Below are 20,995 nucleotides of genomic sequence, written 5' to 3'. Positions count from 1 at the left end.
TAAACAAGAGTTCAATGCAAACCAAATGTGAAGTGGACACTCATCCATATCATATCTGTATTCCTGTGCAACCCCCACCCCTGTACACACACACACAAACAAACAACAAAACACAGCGCTGTGTTATTAGTGCTTTTATGCATACATAATACCATCTGCCATTCACACAACATACTTAGGCTTTAACACTGCAAGGTCATACTTCACTAATTTCTACATGCTATTGATACCAATCCTGATCATTTAAACTGTAATTATAGTAATCCATGTGCAGCAGAACCTTTAATTACAGCACCAATGTATTATTAGGGAAGCTCATAAGAGTATGAAAAGTAATAAAGTAATTGGTGGTTGTGTTAGATTGTTGCAAGTAGTGTTTAAACACAGTTCGCTAGATCTGAATGTAAGAGCAAGACGTGTCAATAAAAATAATTATGCAGGGTTGTTAACAGAAAAGAGCAAGAAGCAAATATCGCCAGAGGTCAAACACACAAACACTAATTTTAACATGTGAAATTATGCTGAGACAAATACAACAATTGACATTTTTAAGAATGTTAAGTTAAAGTTAATACTGTTTATATTTCAAGTTTGTAAGTTGTGGAAATATATCGTCACAAAATTAAAAGTGCCAAGTATCTGGAGTATCAGGTAAGACTAACTGAATAAACAATTTCAATATTTGTTCAACCTTCATGGTAAAAAACAACCAGTGACAAATATGAAACATTAATACATATGCATTACATCACAGTAAGTGTTGAAACTATGATTCAGTCAGTATTCTTTTTTTTTATCACATGTGTGGATTCCCACTAGCTCTTTCTTGTTAGGCTACTCTCCTTCTAGTGTAAAAATGTTAAATTATTTCTAAAAATCAAAAATACAAAAAGATGACACAGCACGTTGACTCTATCCAACAGATCGTGGTATAACCTGTTCCACATGAGAGTTAATAACATTAAAATTAATTTCGTTAGGAGTCCCATATCGGTGTATTTCATGAAACAAAATCCTCCCACAGTGTATCATGGATTCCTTAACCAGCCACAGGCAATTAATTTGCTAAGAGCCAGTGTGCTTCTTCATCTCTGATAAATGAAATTCCTCCTGCACTGGGGAAGCGGCTCCATGTAAATTGGACCACTTGAGGTCTGGATTTGGAGAGCGGCTGGCAGTAACAGCAGCAGCAGTCTCTCTCTGTTCACATTGAGAGCTCCTTTTTCCAAAGCCCTTTGTTGTCAGGAAGTGCAGCTTTCCATCTTGTTCAGATGCACGTCATGCCTTGCCTTTAGCAATGGCCATACGCTCGGAGACAGTTTTGATGGGCACTCCTCTGCGAGTCACTTTGACATGGATGAAGAGTGTGCCGGGGGACAGACTGGAACCATCTGCCTTTAATAAATGAACATGTCGATAACCTGAGAAAGAAGAGTTAATTACGCACATTACAAACATGCCATAGTGATGATATTTAAAATATGCACGGGGGATATTTATGAGCACCTGTTCGTAGGCTTATGAAAGGTAAAGTGAACTGCCCCACAAAGTCATTTTTGGCCGTGTGATCGTGGTCCTCCACTACAAACCGCACCAGGGCCAGTTCAGGGACTTGCAACTGGAAGCTCAGAGTGCAGTCCCACCGGGGGTTGAAACCTGTAGAGGGCGCACAAGACCTGTAAATACATCATCCAGCATTGCACCTTTCAAACAAACTAATGTCCATGGGGTTGGACAGGAAAAAACATGTCAGAGATCTGTGCTGCTTAATGCCGCCTTCTATGCCTCCTGCATTTACATCACTACAAAATAAGATAATAATGAAAAAGCAGCATTAAAGAATAACATAACAGCCACAGTAGATGTGCATAAAACATTCATACAGGTAATAATAAGCTAAGGATTGAACTTTTCATATGTTCTGGAAGTTTAGCTGACTGTCTGAGGTTGACATAAAAGCAGATTTCCAACTTTTATTGTCCGTCTAACCTCTATGCCATGTGTCCTGAGAATGGAAGCATGTTATGTTTACCTGTATTTATTTGCAGCCATTTTTACTTACACCAAATCAATCCAGCTGGTGTTTGTTTGATTAGTGGATTAGTATTTTGTTTAGATAATGTATTGAAATCACGGTTTTGTGAACAATAAAACTTCAAAATCTGCATGAATGTAATCATCTCTTTAATTTAAATTACCCCAGATGATCAGCTTAATTTCCAGAACCTAAGGAAAGTTTAATACCAAGGTTGACAATATACTGTTAATATTTTTTAGTGAATCATGAGTCAGGATTACCATTGTTGTCAATGCGGTGGGTTTTGTTTCTTGCATTATCTATAGCCACTCCATGAATTTCCACCCACACTTGTGGATCCACAATGGAGCTCGCCTTCTCTGTGTTGATTTTTGGCAGCTGCTGTGCAGATATTATCTGAAGAGAAAAGCTTAATCAGTCAGTTATCATATCAAATGTATTGTATTTGTAAAGCCCAGAAGGGGCTCACAATCTGTGTAGCATACAACAGAGAAAACTTCAATAAAAACACTTTAATGGTAAAAAAAGAAAGACATCTCAGGAAGAGCAAAAGAGGAGGGATACCTCTTGACAGACAAACAAACATGCAATACATGCCATAGGTACAGAGTAGGCAGAAATAACAAAAGTAAAATTATACTATGGAGAAAAAACGTAGATAAAAAAAAGACTTTGTGTGGAGAACACTGATCTAAATAGACAAAGACAAATCTATTGCCGTATGTCAAAAATCTTATTCAGCCATCCAATCAAACATTGTTGTGACTCTGTTTCTCAGTAGGTTAACACTCACTCGTATAGTCAACTGGGTGGGAATGTGACCGGGGCCTCCACCCGTGTTTTCAGGGTTGAAGTCGGAAGTGGGGCTGCACAGGAAGTTCGGTTTGAGAACGTATCCACAGCGACCGTTAGGGAGGAAGCGGCCCTGGTTCAGGTCCATTTGCTCCCCGGGTGTCTGGAAGTTCAGAGCCACTGTACAGCACAGAGAGTGGAGTCAGTAACACGGCAAGTCGGATTCGCACATGCACAGAAAACACTGTCATTGTCGGTAAAAATCCAAGTGACATCAATGTGTTGTGATGCAGCAATTTGCAGAAATTAGAGTCACCAGAACATTTCTTTGGCACTTACTGACCACACAATGTTTTCCGAATGAATTGCCTTAATTTGCTGCCATCAGAACAGCATCCAAGCTTCTAGTCTGGAGTACTAACCCATCTGGCAGCCACCGTTCCACATTTCCTGAGGATCATAGTTGGATGATTGGAGGCGCTGGCCGGAGGGGTAGATCCGGCTCAGCTGCCTGCTGTTGTGTCTCACAAAAAGCTTTCCTGCAAATGAAAAGAAGAAAAAAAATCCACATTCCGTACACTGGAGGATGATTGTATTTTGTGTAGAAATCAGCTGCAGTAAAGCAGTAAAGAAAATTATTTTTGACTTTCTCTCTGTAATGTCAGGATGCAATTATTTCCACTTCTGTACCTGAGTCTTTGATGAGCCTGAGAGCATCACTTTCAGAGAAGGAGGACATTTCATTTGGAAGTTTTTCAGGTGCATTTTCAAAGCCACGGAAGGGGACACTCCTGCAGTACACCACCAGCTCTGATAGCTCTGAGCTCAGTTTAGCACAGACCTGAGAAGGGCACACGCAAACATAAAACAAAACCGGGCGATTATCTAAAAAGTTCACTTCAACAGCTTCTCATGCTAAATGACAAGTCTTCCTGAACTGACCTTTGCAGGATCCTTGTTCTTATTGCTGCTTGCTAGTTCATCTTCTGAGCTCGAGGAGAAGCTGGCACTGCTGCCATTCTTTCCCAGCTGGCCCAAGTGAGGAGTATGCTTCTTCCCTTTTACCAGAATACGCCCCTTCAGCTCCTGCAACGAAGGTCAATGGAACAAATGACTTCATCTGGAAACCAGACAGCCAGAGGTCTTTGAAAAAGTGTGTGTTGTACCTCAGGAGAAGGCAGATCCTTCAGCGGCTGGGTACTGAGCGGCTTGGTGAGCAGTTTGCTGCCCAGGATGGTGCGGAGGTCTTTGGCCATGACGGCCTGCTGCTCCACAGAACAGTGGTTCTCCAAGGACAGGATTATAGGATATGGGGAGGCCTGCAGCAATAAGCATGCATACCAAGCCATTGAAATGCAATTAGATCACATCCCGGCAATGCAGGACCTACCGCTGTTATGATATAGTATGTCAAAACCAAAATACCACAGGGTGGCCTCAGAGCCAAGTATACAACCACAAGAAGCACAGTTAGCTGTGAAAGCGAGAAGTCTGACTGACTACTCGCTTATTATATTAGCAGTAACAAGAAGCAGTAAGCACGGCGTCATAGCTGAGGATTCACACCATTTAAATCCAGTCTTCTTACCTTGAAGGCATACTGCGCGATAGTTTCAATGACCTCCTTGAAAGGCACTTTGGAGGTGAGAGTGTGGCCGTGGTAGATGACAGGTTCACCTTTATCTCCATCCCAGCAGTCCAGCTCCACACAGCGACAACCCTGATTCAGAGCCCTGACAGTGAAAGACACAGACTTAATCTCAACAAATCATTCAAAGCCTACAAGAACATCGAAATAGATCATGATAAAATATGTTTTATGTTTTAATACTTGATGTATGTCTCAGTGCTGCTGGAGCTGGTGACTTGGTCCTTGGTAAGGTAAGTGTTGTGCGAAGAGGAGATGAAGTAGTGGGCCAAAGGGCGGCTCATGTCCTGGTAGACTCTGGCATGCTCAGGGTTCACCACGTCATTCTCCCGGGACAGCATGTACATGGTGAAACCATTCTGGGTCATGAATTGGTTCTTCTGAGCTGTAATAAATGTAAAAAAAAAAGTACCTTTTAATAGAGAGTTTAACTACAGGCTTTAATCAACATGCATCAGGTACAAAGAAGACAAGCCGGGACAAGGGAAGACTTCATCACAGCCTCTTTTCTCTCACACGGATTGAGCTACACAGTCTAGGAAGAAAACATTTGACTTCTTTTGTTATTTATTTTGACATCACTCATGTTAAGCTGTGGTTGTTGTGATGTGTCTGCCCTGCACTTCACTTGGCAGCCAAACAGTGTTGAAATCATTGCACCCTATCGACTCCTTCATTTCTGGAACTATTCTTAATAAACAGAATCATTTATAATTCACAGACTCTCTCTTAGATAGTTATCTAATATTCATCCTTCCCATTAAAGTTATGTCTTAACGTTGAAATGAGACTATGTCATTTTTGAGACATCAAATAACCCCCACTTCCAAAAAAAAGTTACATTTACCCGAAACAAAACGCACCATTGCTCAGGTCAACACTACAAATCATTGACCTTGTGAACATTTTTTATTATTTTCTTTTTTATTCATGAATAAATCCTTTTAATGCTTTTTGTCTCTCAGTGAACGTGCCTTTTTTCCTCCATTAAACTCAATACTCAGACACCTTTTTTCCGTGGAAATACTGTTAAATAAAGTTATTGTTCACTTCAGTCATAACAGCTGTTATTCCTATATTAACTACTCAGGTCTTCCTTAAAACAAACCGCTCTCACAGCTGGAAACATAAAGTGCACCCCATTCCTGTGCAGCGGAGGGTTTCGCCTCAGTGTTTAGTATATAAAATGCCTTCAGAGATAAAAGCAAAATCACTTTTCTGTCATAGTGTTTATATGAAAATGTTGTGGGTTCTTCCTGCAGAGCCTTTAATGACTGCTTTTAGGACCTACCCCATTCATTGAGCTCATAGGTGAGAATGAGGCTCTGAGCGTGGCTCAACGAGGCGTCTTCTCCTTGGTCTCCCAGGAAGTCGCGTAGCTCAGCGGTGGCGAGTACACAACCGTTACTTGAATAGTGTCTGAACACGGCGTCCAGCTCGGGCCGACGCAGCAGCTCCCTGCAGAACTCCTCAATCTCTATATGATCCAGACGACCATCGCCGGACCGGTCACACCTCTGGGATACAAGGGACAGGGAGGAGTTAAAAAAAACAACCAAAAAACAAGACAAACACACACAGACACACATATCAAATCAGCATGCTTTGATTTTGGGAGAGCTTCAGATATCCTGTGGGGAAAGCATATCCATAATAACTCAATCCAACTGTGTACTGCATTTACTTACATTAAAAATACAGCTCTCTGAGGAGGGTCACTATTGGAAATTGCATCAGGAAGGAGCATAAAAACCAACAATTCAGCTACAACGGGAGCTGAGGGACATAGCAAGCAGTAATGCCCCGCAGTAAAGAAATAACTGCCTCTTGATTTGTTGTTGGGAAGACAAGATGGAGGGGATAAAGACAGTGTTTGGCTTGCTGCTGGCTTGGTAATTGAACACAGACTTTAGATTCCAGGCTGTCACAGTAAACAGACACTAGCGAAAATATCACCAACTCTACATCTCTGCGCAGTTATTCCCTCTCTTCTTACATTTAACGCTTATAGTATTCAGATCAAAAACTCACACAATGCACACAAGATGATCCTGACCTTAAATAAACAGCGGGCATACTGCTCACTCAGGTCGATGTTGATCATCTGGAGCAGACGTTTGACCTCATCGTAGCTCATCTTGCCATCCTGGTTCTGGTCGGCTCGCCTCAGGTAGCCTCGGATCCAAGTGTAAAGGGTTAAGGCATAAAAATAAAACTTACAGACTAATGTTGATTATTAAAGGGGGACATATGCTAATTTTCAGTTTCATACTTGTATTTTGAGTTTCTACCGGAACAGGTTTGCATGCTTTAATGTTCATAAGACACATGATTTTTCTCATACTGTCTGTCTGAATATACCTGTATTCACCTTCTGTCTGAAACGCTCTGTTTTAGCGCCTGTCTCTTTAAGACCCCCTACTGAAAAAGCCCAGTCTGGTCTGATTGGTCAGCTTTTCTGCGTCTTCTGCATCTGCGCTGTTGGTGTGTCTGTACTTTCATTGCAGCCAGGGAATTACTATAATAGCACTGTAGCAGCAATTTCTTCCTACAGTATATACAGTCTATTTCTGACATCACAACCGCACAAACGTCCTGACGGCTTGTTTAAAAGGTACAGTTTCTGAATACGGACTGTGTGCATTTCTCTGTGGATTGAGCGTTTTGATATTTTCACAGTATTTATATAGCACCTCCACCTGCTTTATAATAAAAATAGACATGGAAATCTGACTTTTTGCAATATGGGACCTTTAACTTTTTAGCTCAAGTCAGCTGTTGCCTGAAAATCTCTTATAAGTAAACTGAATTATAAACACCAGTGAACAGGCTCTTAGTTGTGTGTTGGGAGAGATGCACGTATTAATAAATATCTGTTGACATCTAGCTAAAAGCCAATTATTGTAAAACCCTATGGAAAAAAACAGCGTCTGCCAAATGAATGTAATCTGATGTAACTGCATAAAAGAGTCGATAGCAACTTAGAGACTAATTATAGTAGGTTGTCACCTGTGATGGCAGTGGTGCAAGCTGTAACACAGAAAGCCCACACGTAAACATGACACTGCACCAGGCTGCTGGGAAGTCGACAGTTGAAAAATAATAAACAAGATAATTGCCCTGATGATTTATATGTTAAACACTACCTGATACCTACAGTCATATTATCTTCTGGCTAAGAGGGATTGTAACTCACAGAAAAAGTCTGACTATATTTAGAGAAGGTTTTTTTTTAAATCTAGTCATTACTGTTCACCTTAGCTATGCTGTGGACGTGGGATGGCACATGTGACAGCAGAGTCACCATAGCAATGCTGCCTCAGCTATGCTATATTTATTTTAGCATATTGAAAATTGGGCAGGATATTGGTCCAGTTTTTGCTTCTGACTCATGTTGGCCACGTGCTCCTTTAGGGTGCGGAGTCCTCGCACCCAGCGCCGGGCTTCATCCTCACAGGGACACAGCAGGTCCAGGCTTTTCCTGGCTCCTCTAAAGACCACTGTGAAGCACTGACTCTCCGGCACCGACCCGGAGAGTCTCCTCAACGCCTCCGACTGACAGCCTTCACGCACACACTCAACTTCTGTCACTGCAACTGGGAGGGGAGGAGAGATGGGAGAGGGAAAGGAGAAGTTCTTGTGTTATTCAGTAAATACAGCTCTGCCACAACAACACAAGGAGCGAAGCAGCTAAAGGTCAAACCTGCAGAGTGTTGTAGCAACAGCATTGTAAAAATATAATAGCACTTTACATACTTCTTAACAGGTGATTTTAACCACACAAACTGACATGCAAGTGAAAGCTGCACCTTCAGTTTGTGCTCTCTCTTATCATCTCAACATGATGGCTGTACAGGATTATTTGGAGGGTTGGTGTATGGAATACAAACAAAAGCAAGATAAAGAGTGTAACAGCCATGTTGTGAGGCTGTTAGGTGAATGCTAACATGTTCACAATGATAATCCTAACAAGTAGACTGCTGTGTCTCAATTTGCACATTTCCATCCATACTTTCTATTTTGAGTGCAGAAGTGGCTTCACACTTACAAGAATGGAAAAATTAAGTGCACCATGAGTACATGGGAGACATCTCACCCTCAATGGCCGCCATCTTGGCTACGTAGCAGAAGGGGAAGGACCATAGATGTATTAAGAGAACTGGATACAGTGTTCAAGGTGGGGCCCCGTCATTCCGTTAAAAGCTGCTCAGTGGTGGATGAAGCCAAAAAAGTAAGTAAGTCAGTCCCCATGTAAGTCAATGGGAAAAAGTCTAACGGTAGAAAAGTAATTCTACCGTTTTGCCACTAAGTCAAAATGGCTTCAAAGTCTGGCGCACTTCCTGGTGGCCTGGAAAGAACTACCAAACATGAATGAAAGCAAAAATGTATTTGATATATGATTTACAACTTTCTGTTTATCTCATATTTGCAGAGCCCTTGTGATTCTGGGCAACACATTCTAACACACACACACACACACACACACACACACACACACACACACACACACACACACACACACACACACACACACACACACACACACACACACACACACACACACACACACACACACACACACACACACAGGCTACTAGATAATCCTAACGCAACAACTTTACTTAGCACAGGAGCTCGTCTTTTCCTGCACTGGGATGCCTGCTGTGTGGTGATCATTCAGTTGGGTAACAAACAGTGTCTGCCCTGACAATGGCCTCATTCTCTTGCTGGAGGTCATGAAGCCTCTGCTGTCCACCTCTTCAAAATTACTCCACATTCCTCCTTTGTTGCTATCCCAGAGACATGGTAAAAGTGACATCAATGTGTGTGTGCAGCATGTGTGTGTGTGTGTGTGTGTGTGTGTGTGTGTGTGTGTGTGTGTGTATGTGTGTGTGTGTGTGTGTGTGTGTGTGTGTGTGTGTGTGTGTGTGTGTGTGTGTGTGTGGTTTAGAAAGGAACAGCAGAAGGGTTGAGTGTTGTATTTTTTTCTAATTGCTTTTTAGCAGCACTGAACTAGAGGCGCCAGATCACACTAAACCGTCTGTCTGGAGCTCGGAAAAGAGGAACCAAGCCAATCCTTCCAGATTCACATAAACAAAACACTTCAACATGGACAGATACTGTGCGGTCCCCTCCAGCAGTGCGGCATTATCAGTATCAGTCCACTGAAGTAGCCAACCTGTCCTTACACTTGTTGTCATCATTGTAAGAAGTGTTGCACGCTGCAACTTGACCACTTTGGGTCTATTTGTGGAGCTGCTGCAGCACAATAAAGACGGCCTTCACCACCTCGCTGACCCACAAAACCTGCCCACCATCCCACTCTCTCTGTAAGGCTAGCAGAGGGTTAGCATTAAACTGCATTCCAACATCAGGACGGAGTGCACAAACAGAAGAGAGGTGGGAGAGCTAAAGGTGAAGCAATTCAGAGAGATTCATCCCTCAACCCCCCCTTGTAGTAAACTTTCATTCCAAGAGCAGATTTAGCTCCCAAAAAGTGAAATGAAAAGCAAATTTACACCATGCCGCCACACCAAATTGGGGCGTAAAGTGGAACTCAGACTTGATTACGATCTAACTACACACCTGTAAAGTGTCATGACTGCATCTTGCACGGTTGTGACTCTATACTACTCTTTGTGGTGACAAAATCTAGCCTCAAACAGACATATAAACACCTAACAAAATACTTATAACCTGCTACAGTAGGTGTCAAACAATAGAGCCTCGCTGTCGTGGCTGATAATAAACGCCCTGCTGAAGTGAGCAAGCATACCGTACCTGACTCTTCACAAGTCCGCGTTTATGAATCAGCACATAAATTACACATGATTATGGATAAGCCAGACTGCAAAGCCCATGATTAGCGCCTCACTCACCATGGAAACAAACAACCCCCAGAGGAGAGGGCATGAGATAGAGCCGAGACAAAACAGCTCAACACAATGGTCAAAGGCCTGCTGGTCTCTACATTACTCCCCCTGTAGATAAGTTTCCTTCCAGGCAAAGCCCTTTTCCTCTAATCTGATATCGCTTAAGTTTCCCCTCTCAAGACCGATTTCTATTCATGAGCGCTCTCACTTTCAGAGCTCCTTTTCCTCCTCACTTCTTATAACTAACTCTCCTCTTTTCCACCTCAAATCCTCCATCCTGGTGATTGCTCTGCTCAAGCCAGACCCCGCACACATACACCTGATCCCCGTCACCTGTCTGCACTACCCGCTCATAAAGCCAAGTTTCAGCAATACTCACATGTCTGCTGGGCTTTGGCTTTGCGGGAGCTCTTGGTGGATTCACACCACACGGTGAGGCCGTCATCCAGCAGCCGCAGGTTTCGGCTCTTCTGCCACCTCGAAGAGCGAACTTTCACCATGCTGCAGCCCTTCATCATCACACGTATGTCCTCATTGTCCAGCAGCCCTGGAGCACGCGCACAGACACACAAAACCAAAGAGGAAGTTAATGTAAAAATAAACTGTGATTCAGTCTGACATTGTGTCATCAGCAAGTAGGCCAGAGTTTGTCTTAGTTTTCGGCTGTTTATTGTGATGACTGCATGCTTAATGTACAATAAAGTTTCTGAAAACGTACCAACATTGTAAAAACATTCTTAGCACCGTGCTCCTGGACTATTATGGGGATGCAGCCATTTTATTATGTCTCTGTTTAGAATATTCACAGCTGAGGGCACAAATGGGTTTTTGTAGCCATTTCTTCTGGCTAGAGGGACCTTGAGCCTCCTGTCAGACGGCAACAGCTGGAATGATGAATGAAGGGGGCGGGTGGGCTCATTATAGACCTGGGTTGTTGTTTTTTTTGTTATGGACCTGCTGTATAGGATCTGGAGTTGTAATTTTTTTTCTTTTTATCTCAGATGATCTTGCTGGCCTGGTTAACCAGCAGGGTCAGCTTGTTCCTGTGTCTGAATGAGAGGTTCCTATACCAGGAGACGATAGTCATGATATCATGATTGTTATTTGTGCTGTCTGTTAACAAGAATAAAGCCCTGTTCACACAGAAATAGTACTACCAGGGAACCTCATGTGATTTAAAAATGATCCCCTGATATGTCGCATTTGCACGGAATAAGCAAAGTCTGTATTTCCTCAAATTTACTAACATTACCCCTAGATCTGATTTCAAGCACTGCATAACATTTACTTCTTGGATGACTTACAAGAGTTATTGCTGCTCAGAGGAAAAAAAGGGATTTAACATGTAACTGCTGTGAGATTAGCCTCCTGAGTTTGCACCTAAAATACTATATATAAAACAGTTTCATGTGTAATTGCCAATGCAGTTATGTCTATATTGTAACCCTAGGATCTTGTGAGACTAGCTTCCTGATCACTTATACTACAATCGAGCCATTCAATGCCTAAAATTAACCATCATGTGAAACTTTAGCAAATCTTGGGTTACTATCTAGACTACTACCTGCCAACGCCGCCTCCATGATTCTAGACTGTGAGAGAGGCAGAAAAAAGGCACAAAGAAAAAAATATGACCAAAATACGGCATATTTTACATGACACTTATTACAACTGACTGGACAGTCCCAAGTAGTACTAATCCTGTGCGTATAAGGATTAAACCCATGATAGCTACTTTGTTCCCAGCGGTGCTTTCAGCTAAATACTCACGACAGCATGCTAACAGGCTCACAATGACAATGGTAGCATGCTGATATTTAGCAGGTATTATGTTCATCAGTCTCATTTACAGTGTTAGCATGCTAACATTTGCTAACTAGCACTCAACACAAAGTGCAGCTGATGCAAATACCATTAGTGATGCAGGTATTTGGTAATAAACCAAATTGTGTGCCAGGTGAACAACATCAGAGGTCAGGGAGTGACACATCTGCGCTCTCTAGTGCCACTTTACCAACCTGGATTTGATAAGTTCTGTATTTTTAAAGAGCTCTGATGCAACTGCAATATTTTGACTGTATTTGTCAAGCCGACTTCACATCTACAGTCAACACTTTTCTGCTTGTACTCTAAACCCCAGGGCAGTGTTTCATAAACAAACCCCAGAGGAAATGACCTGTGCTGAAGGTTTCGGCGCAGCTGAGTGAAGCTGTGATGGATCGTCTTGAAAAGTTTCTTGATGTTTTAATAAGTAACGTTAACTCTGTGTGTTTTCTTTTTCGTCTAGACTTTATCAAAGCGAACAAAGCACTTTCAGAATAAAGCTGAGATAAATTGAATGCTGAGATGGGAATCAGCCATGATAACTTGTAGATTTGTGTCTCTCTTGGGGCAGTAGCAGGCCAACAGACAGTCTTCGCCCGGCTGTACTGTTCATAGCAGTTTTCCATTATATGGAAATTTAATCAAGAAGCTAAAAGAAATGCAGAGCTTCAGGACGGAGGCATGTATTCTTATTATTTGTTGTCAGCACTGAAAGGATCAGGGCATGGTATGGGAGAAAATAAAAGGTGAAAGCAGGGAGTGTAAGGGATATTTAGACGGTTATGTCATAACAAAAGTTATCTCAGGACACTTTACAAACTAGGTATAGACCACAGTCTATGACTAATTTATGATTTACATAGACCCAACAATGCAAAATAATTGCGAAAGACCAGAATAAGAAATAGTTAGCTGCAGCTCTGGTCTAAAGCTAAGGATGATTTTGGACTGCAGGGTTGAAAGGACATTCAAGGATTGTTTACACAAGAGTTCAAACATGACAGACCCTCTGACTACTCAGGGTGCAATCCAATACTGTGGAGTGGACATTTTTGCATGAGTCAAATGGAAAATTACACAGAATTCAGTCAACTTCTTGTGAGTATTTCGACAGTCATTTATTTCGTAGTGGTAGGGAGTGTTGTCCAAATTACATATGGAATGAAGTAGCTGTTTCCCATTTTGTTTAATCATATCTATTATTTAGATGTTGTACTGTGTATATATAGATTATTTTTTGGGAAAAATTTACTGACTCATGTTGGTCATGTTTTTTTTTACCATTATTTGTCACATTTATCAAGAGGGAGGGGGTGACTAAGGTGACTTATTTCTCTAAGAGACGGATACTCTTAAATAACCAGTATGAAAATGTTCAGATATTCACGCTCAAAACTGGTTTGAAGGTAAAAACATAAAATGACAATTCAGTTATTAACCTGGTTAGATCGAACTGCTTTGTAACTTACATGTAACTGCAGCTTTACAGTACAGTACATGTGTTAATTAAGCACATTCAGCTATGCCTCAGTGCTTCTTTTGCATGGATGAATGGGGGCTCTCACAGAGCATTTTTCACTTTCAGGACTTTTCAAAGAGAAAGTCTAAGCAAACTCTCACTCTTGTCAAATTACTCTTCAGGATCTTCTGTTGGCATAGTTTCTTTAACTTTCCCCTAAATCACAATCCTCATGTTGTCTGTGCCAAATGGCTGACAAAGTTCCTCAGAGGGCCCCCAAAGTATACAGCACAACAGAAACTGGCTCAGCTCCCTTCCCCCGGCTACAAATAAACTGTGTGCAGCCGAGGATCTCTCCCCATCAGGGTCGAACACAAAGACATCCCCCTACCAGCCCTCCATCCATAACAACCCTGTTTTTTCCAAGCTGTCACCACATGCAAAGCATTCCCACAAGCAGAGCACATGGGCCTTATTAACTGCAGGTCATTGACCACGCTAAGCTGCCCAAACAGCCTAAACTGCCTCTCAGCCCACTGCTTCACCTTTTATTAATGCCTCTCCAGCCAAATCCACATTCTTGCTTTCCTACCGGCATCATTTTAATATCTGGCCACAGCAGAACAAGTTAGCACAAGCCAGAAAGTGTTGGCCAAACCACAGTTTCACATTCACATAAAGCCTCTTTAGAAAAGACAGGGATGGGCATGAATCTTTAAAAAGAGCTGAATCATGTTTTCTTTTCATCCTCTCCTGCAGAAAATCTGGTTGACATCCACTTAATCAGATGGTCAAAGCCCTGCATGCCGACTGGCTAGCAACCACGCGGATGTATTTTAATGTACTCATTTAAGCACAACACATAAATTACTAAAGCAGCAGAATCAACAACATTTGAGACTAAAGAAAGGTAGAAAGACTTCCCAACCATACCATCTGGCAACCAAACACAGGAGTGCTTTGAGTTAAATGCTAGTGTCAACACGCTAACCTGTAATGTTTGGCATGTTTACCATCTCAGATAAGCGCAAGAGCATGCTAACATTTCGTAAGTTGCACTAAAGACATAGCACAGCTGAGGTGAGAATGTCATTTGTTTCAAAAGTATTTGCTCATAAACAAAACAAACCATTTTACCTGAGGATGATGATGCTAGATGAAATGTTAGATTAATGTTTGACCATGATTTGAGCAAAATGCTAACATGCCGATGTATCCCAGGTCTAAAATTGATCATACAATCTCAATATGCAATCTCCGTCCATACAATTGATTGATATACAATATTGCAATCACAGTACAGCTGATGCTGATGGGTAAGCATTAGTTTTGCAGTAAGGCTATTCTTAGGGTCATAGCCCAAAGCATTGATCAAATTCCAATTTTCACTCTAATGATGACGTTGAGGAAAGAAAAGTACCTCCAAAGTGATTACAATTAATCAGGGACATGAATGTGTACAAAAATTTCAGGACGTTTAACATCTTTCAAACAGTTTGAGACATTTTACCTCCATCATCCGGGAACCATGATTGGGGGCAAAACTGCCTCCCGCTGAATGAGTGACAGAACAAATCTGGCGTAGGCAAGCAGTATCTACGCAAGCGTCAATATTACAAGTTAACAATTAGATATGAAGGTTGGGTCGAGTGAGGATAAGGGTTACATCTTGTTAGTTATAAGCTTATAACTTATTAGTTCAAATAACCGTTTGCAAGTTGGCACTTGCATAGAAGGTCAGTGCTGGTGTTTGGTGGATATGATCTAGTAACTGCCCAAACATTGGAGCCAATCCATTCTGGTTTATATTGATGTAGTTCAAAGGATGAGTGAAAACTTTGACCTGCTGTCGAGGATTTTTCCCCTGGGGACCACCAATTTCCTGGCATTTTATCAAATAGACTTAACCGAAATGGTGGACCAGACGACCAACAGAAGGCTAAAAACTTGTTACACAACATGTTGAATTACTAACAGCTCCATGTGAGAACAATTGGCTAAACGAGTAAAGAAGTTCTGCTGGATCAGCTGTGAGAAACCAATAAACATTCAAACTCAACCCCATAAGGAATATTTATCTGAAGGCGTTTCCACACTGTGAGCAGCAGGAGCTGCCTTCAAACTGAGAGGAGGATCAGAAAGAAAATAACCATATCAACTGGTCGGTAATAGATTGTGTCTGCATGAGTCCTCTTCACTCAGGCCCACATACCAGCTCCTCCTAGGACACGGTTCACATTTCTCTCAGCATTAGCAACTGTCACCAGAGCCAGCTAGCAAGGCTTCTACACTTGCATAAAGATAGAAAAGTTAGGGTGTTGGTGATGTGATACAAATGACAGGTCAATTAATTTTTTTAATTCAGTCCCACAGCTGTTCCCACAAGATGCGTCAGGCAGCAAGTAGGGCATCTTGTAGCCCAGCCTTTAATGAAAATATGGTATCAAGAGCGGTATCTTGCACATGACGCAAGGGGTACAGAGCAGAGCGCAACTGTCATTGCTAGTTTCAGACTGACACAGTTTTCATTTTCACGCTCACGTTGTACTTGCGTCCATCTGTGCGCCTATGGATGTGTTGGTCCTAAAATGAGGTGTGGTCAGGTCTTTATTGGCACATTGCTGTCTTGTGGTCGTAGAAAGCGATTGCATCGTTGACCAACTAAAACCTGATCTAAAGTCTCAGAATGCAGTTAAATCCACGGCTCCATGGTTCATCCACGGATCAGTCATAAAGAATAAACATTCAAATTAATAGCGGATGGGTGAAAAACATGATTAATGAGGGAAATATGAATCACATTCTCTAAAATGTGGACAGAGCCGAGTTGCTGCTCTGCTTTATGCATTTACACACGAGGAACAGTAACATCAACCATTACTCCAGAAGCTGAAAGTTTAGTTCTGTTTCCTCTGTCAAGTTTGAAACTACGTTTTTTAATTTTGCTGCTTAAATGTCCCAAGATATTTTCTGCAGAGTCCAAGTCCATGTGCTCATATTCGGTCAAATGGAGTTAATGATGTGACAGAAGATTGTGAGACTGTGAGCTAGCCGTAGCTTCACACATGAGCGGATCCGGTTCCTCGGAAGAAAACCGCTCGCTTCTCCAATTTCCCAAACCTGCTGTTTAAAAGCAATGCGACTGCTGCAGACGCACCTGGCTTTTAAATGGAATGGGACACTCTTATTGGTTTCATTTATGTTACAACCAAAACACACCCATGACTAATTAGGAGACTTAACACAACTCATTTTAGCCTGACTTTGCACCCAGAATATGCATTGTTGAACAGGCAAAAGTGTTGGACGCCCTAAATGCACTTCAGATATGCCCCACAGATTGTTTAAATATGACCCCACATGTTAAAAGATGATCTGAGGAAAGCTTGACAAAAAAATGACTGTATTTTGGAGTTGTGACTCAGCAGCATCCGCTGATCCGAGAACAGATTCCCCAGAAAAGGGAGTGTTATTTTGAAATGACTGCCAATGGTTTTTGTTTTTGGACAGTGCACAGTTGAACATGAAAGCAATGAAAATAAGCATTACTCAGTTTTCACATTCTCTTTATCTTTTATCATAAATGTATTAATTTACTCATTAATAAGCAGTATATAACTACACAGTGAAAGGTCCATAAACACAGCGTTGGTGGAGATGAGATATTGATTCTAATGAGCTATCAAAACTTTACTATTATATCTGGATTGTCAAAACATATATTAAGAAGATACATGTTAAACAAAGATATGGTTCTGACTCATGGCTTGCGTCTCACTTATCTGGAAGCCAAAGATCTTTAGTTGCTGTGAATTCTGTGATTGGCAGATGAATCAAAAATCAGCAGGAAACCAGAGAACCACAGTGAAAAGTGAGTAACGTTTTCTTTTGGATGTTTTAAATCATAATAATTCAAATTTGCAGATTATCAAAAACAATTCATTTGATACGTTTGATTTGGCTACTTTGGATTCAAAAGCCTGCATAAGAAGGCAAGACGGATGATTTAATAGCATTCATTAAGATTCCTTCAGAATTATTATTACACAGTACATGTTTTGTCAATGTTTTATGAATTTAGTCATGACGGTCTGTAATTCTGTGGAGAGTTGGGAATCACAGAGCAACTCAAGATACAATACTATTACGATATGTTGCCCACGGTACAGTCATTCTACGATACATACATTGCAAGACAATCATCTACAGTATGATGCATCATAATATCTGTGTAACTGAGTAAGAAAAATACCAACAAGAAGGCAAAAGAACGAGAATTATGAATTTATTCACTACATTGTGCGCACTTCTAAAACATTACATCATTATAAGCAATTTAATAATGAAAATAGGAAAAGCCATTAGTGCTTAAAGGTGGAGTTGCTTTTCTTTGTTATCTTTGTTGTTTTTTCTTTCTTAGTATTGTTTGAAAATGTAAACACATCATTCTAATCTGGTGCATTGAAAGCCCAAAGCTATGAGGTTATGGATTTTGTTTGTGTAAATCCTGTCTGTTTTCACAATCAACTAATATCTGTGTTTCACTATGACAGAGCCACAGAGTTCCAGATTTAACAGCACTGCCAAAGACTTCAGAGTCTCTCTGAAACCAAATCCACGAGCCCCCTCAGGAGACGTCTGTGGCAGCGAATATATTTATCCGTGTGTGCACTTGTCTGATTCAAACATAGATTATCTCAAAAATAACAAACCTCAGGTTCACAAGAAACGTTATCTGTAGGAAAAGGCTTTGAGCTATTGAGAAATCTTTGAACAAACAAGTGGTCCTGTGACACCACATGACACAAAACCTCTGATCTCACTTCATTCCACTCTTGTAAATGACAGTGTGTGGTTTCTTAAGTAAGTAAGGAATAAAGACCTACTAAGACATGGTGGGTTGAAGGCCACCTGACTGATTTATGACGACACATGGCAGAGAGGGGGTCAGGGTCGGGGTGGATGGGTGGATGGGTGACCCTCACTGGCTTCATTATTTAGAATTAGCGTGACGCTCAAATATAGAGTTGTGCGTATTACATTTTCAGGCACAGAGATACTATTTCATAACTCAAACATCGGTAATGCTTAAACAAGTGTCTGCATAGTGTCAGAGTTTCAACAGGGTCTTCTGTGTCAATGCCACAGGAATTAAATGTTCCGAGAGTTAAACGTTTGGAGCAGGATTTCAGTGATCTGAACGCCAAATGAATCACTGGTGATATGTTACAGAACAGAGATATGTAATCGGTGAAGTTACTTTTGATTATTAAAAGTGATTATTGTTGTATTTTTATTACAAACTTTGTGTGCGTGTGTGTGGGTGGGGGGGATACTGCATACTAAGGTTGTGACGAAACCACAATTTTAACCGATACCACAGCAAAATGTGAAAAAGTCACACAAAATAGGACACGTTTATTATTTTTAATCAGTAACACTGCTGCTACAGAAACCGTCACAACACATTTGTAATAATGTGATTGTTTGATTAAATATCTGATTATAGATCTATTTTTTTATAAAGCTTTGATACATTCGATATTAACAAATGCATAATTAACGGAGATCATTATAAAAACATGGTAAAATATCAATACTTTTGACAACCTTATATTAAAAACTGTATTTGGGACATTTTACAGTACAATGAATCAATCCATAATTTACCAATAAAACACAATAAAGTTAAAAAAATATGATCCTATTCTGTATTAGTAGTATATGGAAGCTTAACATTAAGGTATCGTGACAACCTTATCTCAGTATATGAACAACTTAATGGTGTCATGCTGTGAACTTGATATTGTAAACCTGCCAAACACATTGAAAAAAGATATGCTTTTAACACTATTAATGGCTACAGGCACAGTTTTTGTATAGTGTGAATAGTTGAAACAGTGGTCCAGATTTCAAAAACATTCAGTGTCTTAGCAGAGGTTCTGACAGGTGCTCTGTTGCTGCTCAGCAGGTGTCTATTTCGGGGCGAGGTGTGACTGTGAACTGGGATGGGTTTGGGGTGCGGAGCCTGAATCACACCAGTGGGCTAGTGAGCGAGTTCAGCTCTTCATAAACACATGATCACTTCAACTACACACGCACACGCACGCACACAGACGCACACGCACGCACGCGCGCGCGCACACACACACACACACAGACATTATGTGATTTTAAATAGAATAGGCAGCTTTCTTATACTGTTTTCTTTAATAAAATCAACTCTATCACTTGATTCTTATTGATTTATTGATTTATTTGGAGAGCAACCACCACCGGTCAGAAGCACATGGCCAGAGTACAGTGCAGAATGAGCAAACAAATGTTTAAATTCAGAAAAATAAACCTCAGTTGTAGTCAGTTGCTGCAAGGAAAGCACATGAAACTAAAAATGATGCAATACTTAAACAACAATTATAGTAATTGCATTGGTAACACAACATATATACAATACCATGTCAGAGCTTCCTGCTGAGATAACTGTACAGTGAGACAAGTTCATATCCAGACTGTAACGGGGATAGTTGAGGTGACTCTAAACTCTAAAGGTCTGCACACTTTTAAGTATTAACACCAACATCACGGTGTTTTCATCTCAGGCTGGAGCAGATACGTAAACAGAGGAGTTTCAAAGTTTGCGTGCTTCCTTACCGAGCCTCCTGATGGGGTCCATCGTTTTCTCTGCCCCTTTGCTCCTCTGCTCTCTGGGACTGGTGGCTGCTGACTTGCCGCTGCCTAACATAATTACAACTCCGGCGAAAACAATCGCAGCGGGCTACAGCTTTAAAACCTCGCGGCTTGTCCGTAAACTCTGAGAATTAGCAAGTGCAGGATGTTGCCAACGTCTTCCAGCAAGCGCAGATTTGTGCTGTCCCAGAAAGCCCCCCCGAGCAGAGTTATTCATTTTCCACATGCGTAAAGTCCCTCCCCGGCGCTGCTCTCCATGCCTGTGCGTAATATGACTCCAAACAAGGCGCACACTTTACGCACTCCCACCTCCTCCTCCCGAAACTGAAGCACATGAACCGGGGATGGCAAAGTAGTACATTCAATCAAGTACTGGAGCCTATTTAAGTAGAATTTTGAGGTAGTATTATAAGCTTTTACTACTTTTTACTCCACTACATTTATTTTAAATACTAATGACGCTTCAGATTCAATATTAGAAAACATAATACATAGGAAAGGTATAAAATCATCATGTTCCAGCAGCATTTAAAGTAATTAAATGACTTCCATCTTTACGAGCTGCAATATTAAAGTCATGTACTGTAAATATTAGTGCATCAATCACAGCAATACAATGATATAATATACATTATTATTATGATTATTGTGTTATTATTCTGAAATGGACCACT

General features: G+C 41.1%; 1 protein-coding gene across 1 annotated transcript; it reads right to left on the bottom strand.

Moving 5' to 3' along the window:
- LOC310960228 (1-phosphatidylinositol 4,5-bisphosphate phosphodiesterase delta-3-A-like) lies at window positions 1-20,473 on the bottom strand. Its single transcript, XM_083931857.1, has 15 exons — window positions 20,286-20,473; window positions 10,731-10,898; window positions 7,846-8,074; window positions 6,535-6,664; window positions 5,770-5,995; window positions 4,662-4,863; window positions 4,419-4,563; window positions 3,997-4,149; window positions 3,773-3,916; window positions 3,521-3,671; window positions 3,253-3,369; window positions 2,832-3,010; window positions 2,299-2,434; window positions 1,507-1,656; window positions 1-1,421 (listed from the first exon to the last, which is right to left on the bottom strand). The coding sequence occupies exons 1-15, from the start codon at window positions 20,374-20,376 to the stop codon at window positions 1,279-1,281; spliced, it is 2,364 nt and encodes a 787-aa protein (XP_083787983.1). The 5' UTR covers window positions 20,377-20,473; the 3' UTR covers window positions 1-1,278.
- Window positions 20,474-20,995: the final 522 nt, after the last annotated feature.

The sequence above is a fragment of the Echiichthys vipera genome (assembly GCF_963691815.1).
Source record: "Echiichthys vipera genome assembly, chromosome: 17".
Classification (NCBI taxonomy): Eukaryota; Metazoa; Chordata; class Actinopteri; order Perciformes; family Trachinidae; genus Echiichthys; species Echiichthys vipera.
Note: the sequence above shows the minus strand (reverse complement) of the source record. Positions and strands in the feature narration are given on the sequence as shown.

What these genes read in the sequence shown, in the direction of transcription:
- LOC310960228 (XM_083931857.1), bottom strand. Translation starts at nt 20,376, where the DNA reads ATGTTAGGCAGCGGCAAGTCAGCAGCCACCAGTCCCAGAGAGCAGAGG. An exon ending in ATGCCCGCTGTTTATTTAAG is followed by an intron (nt 5,996 to 6,534) that starts GTCAGGATCATC and finishes CTTGTATCCCAG; the next exon opens with AGGTGTGACCGGTCCGGCGA. An exon ending in AGCACTGAGACATACATCAA is followed by an intron (nt 4,564 to 4,661) that starts GTATTAAAACAT and finishes TTTCACTGTCAG; the next exon opens with GGCTCTGAATCAGGGTTGTC.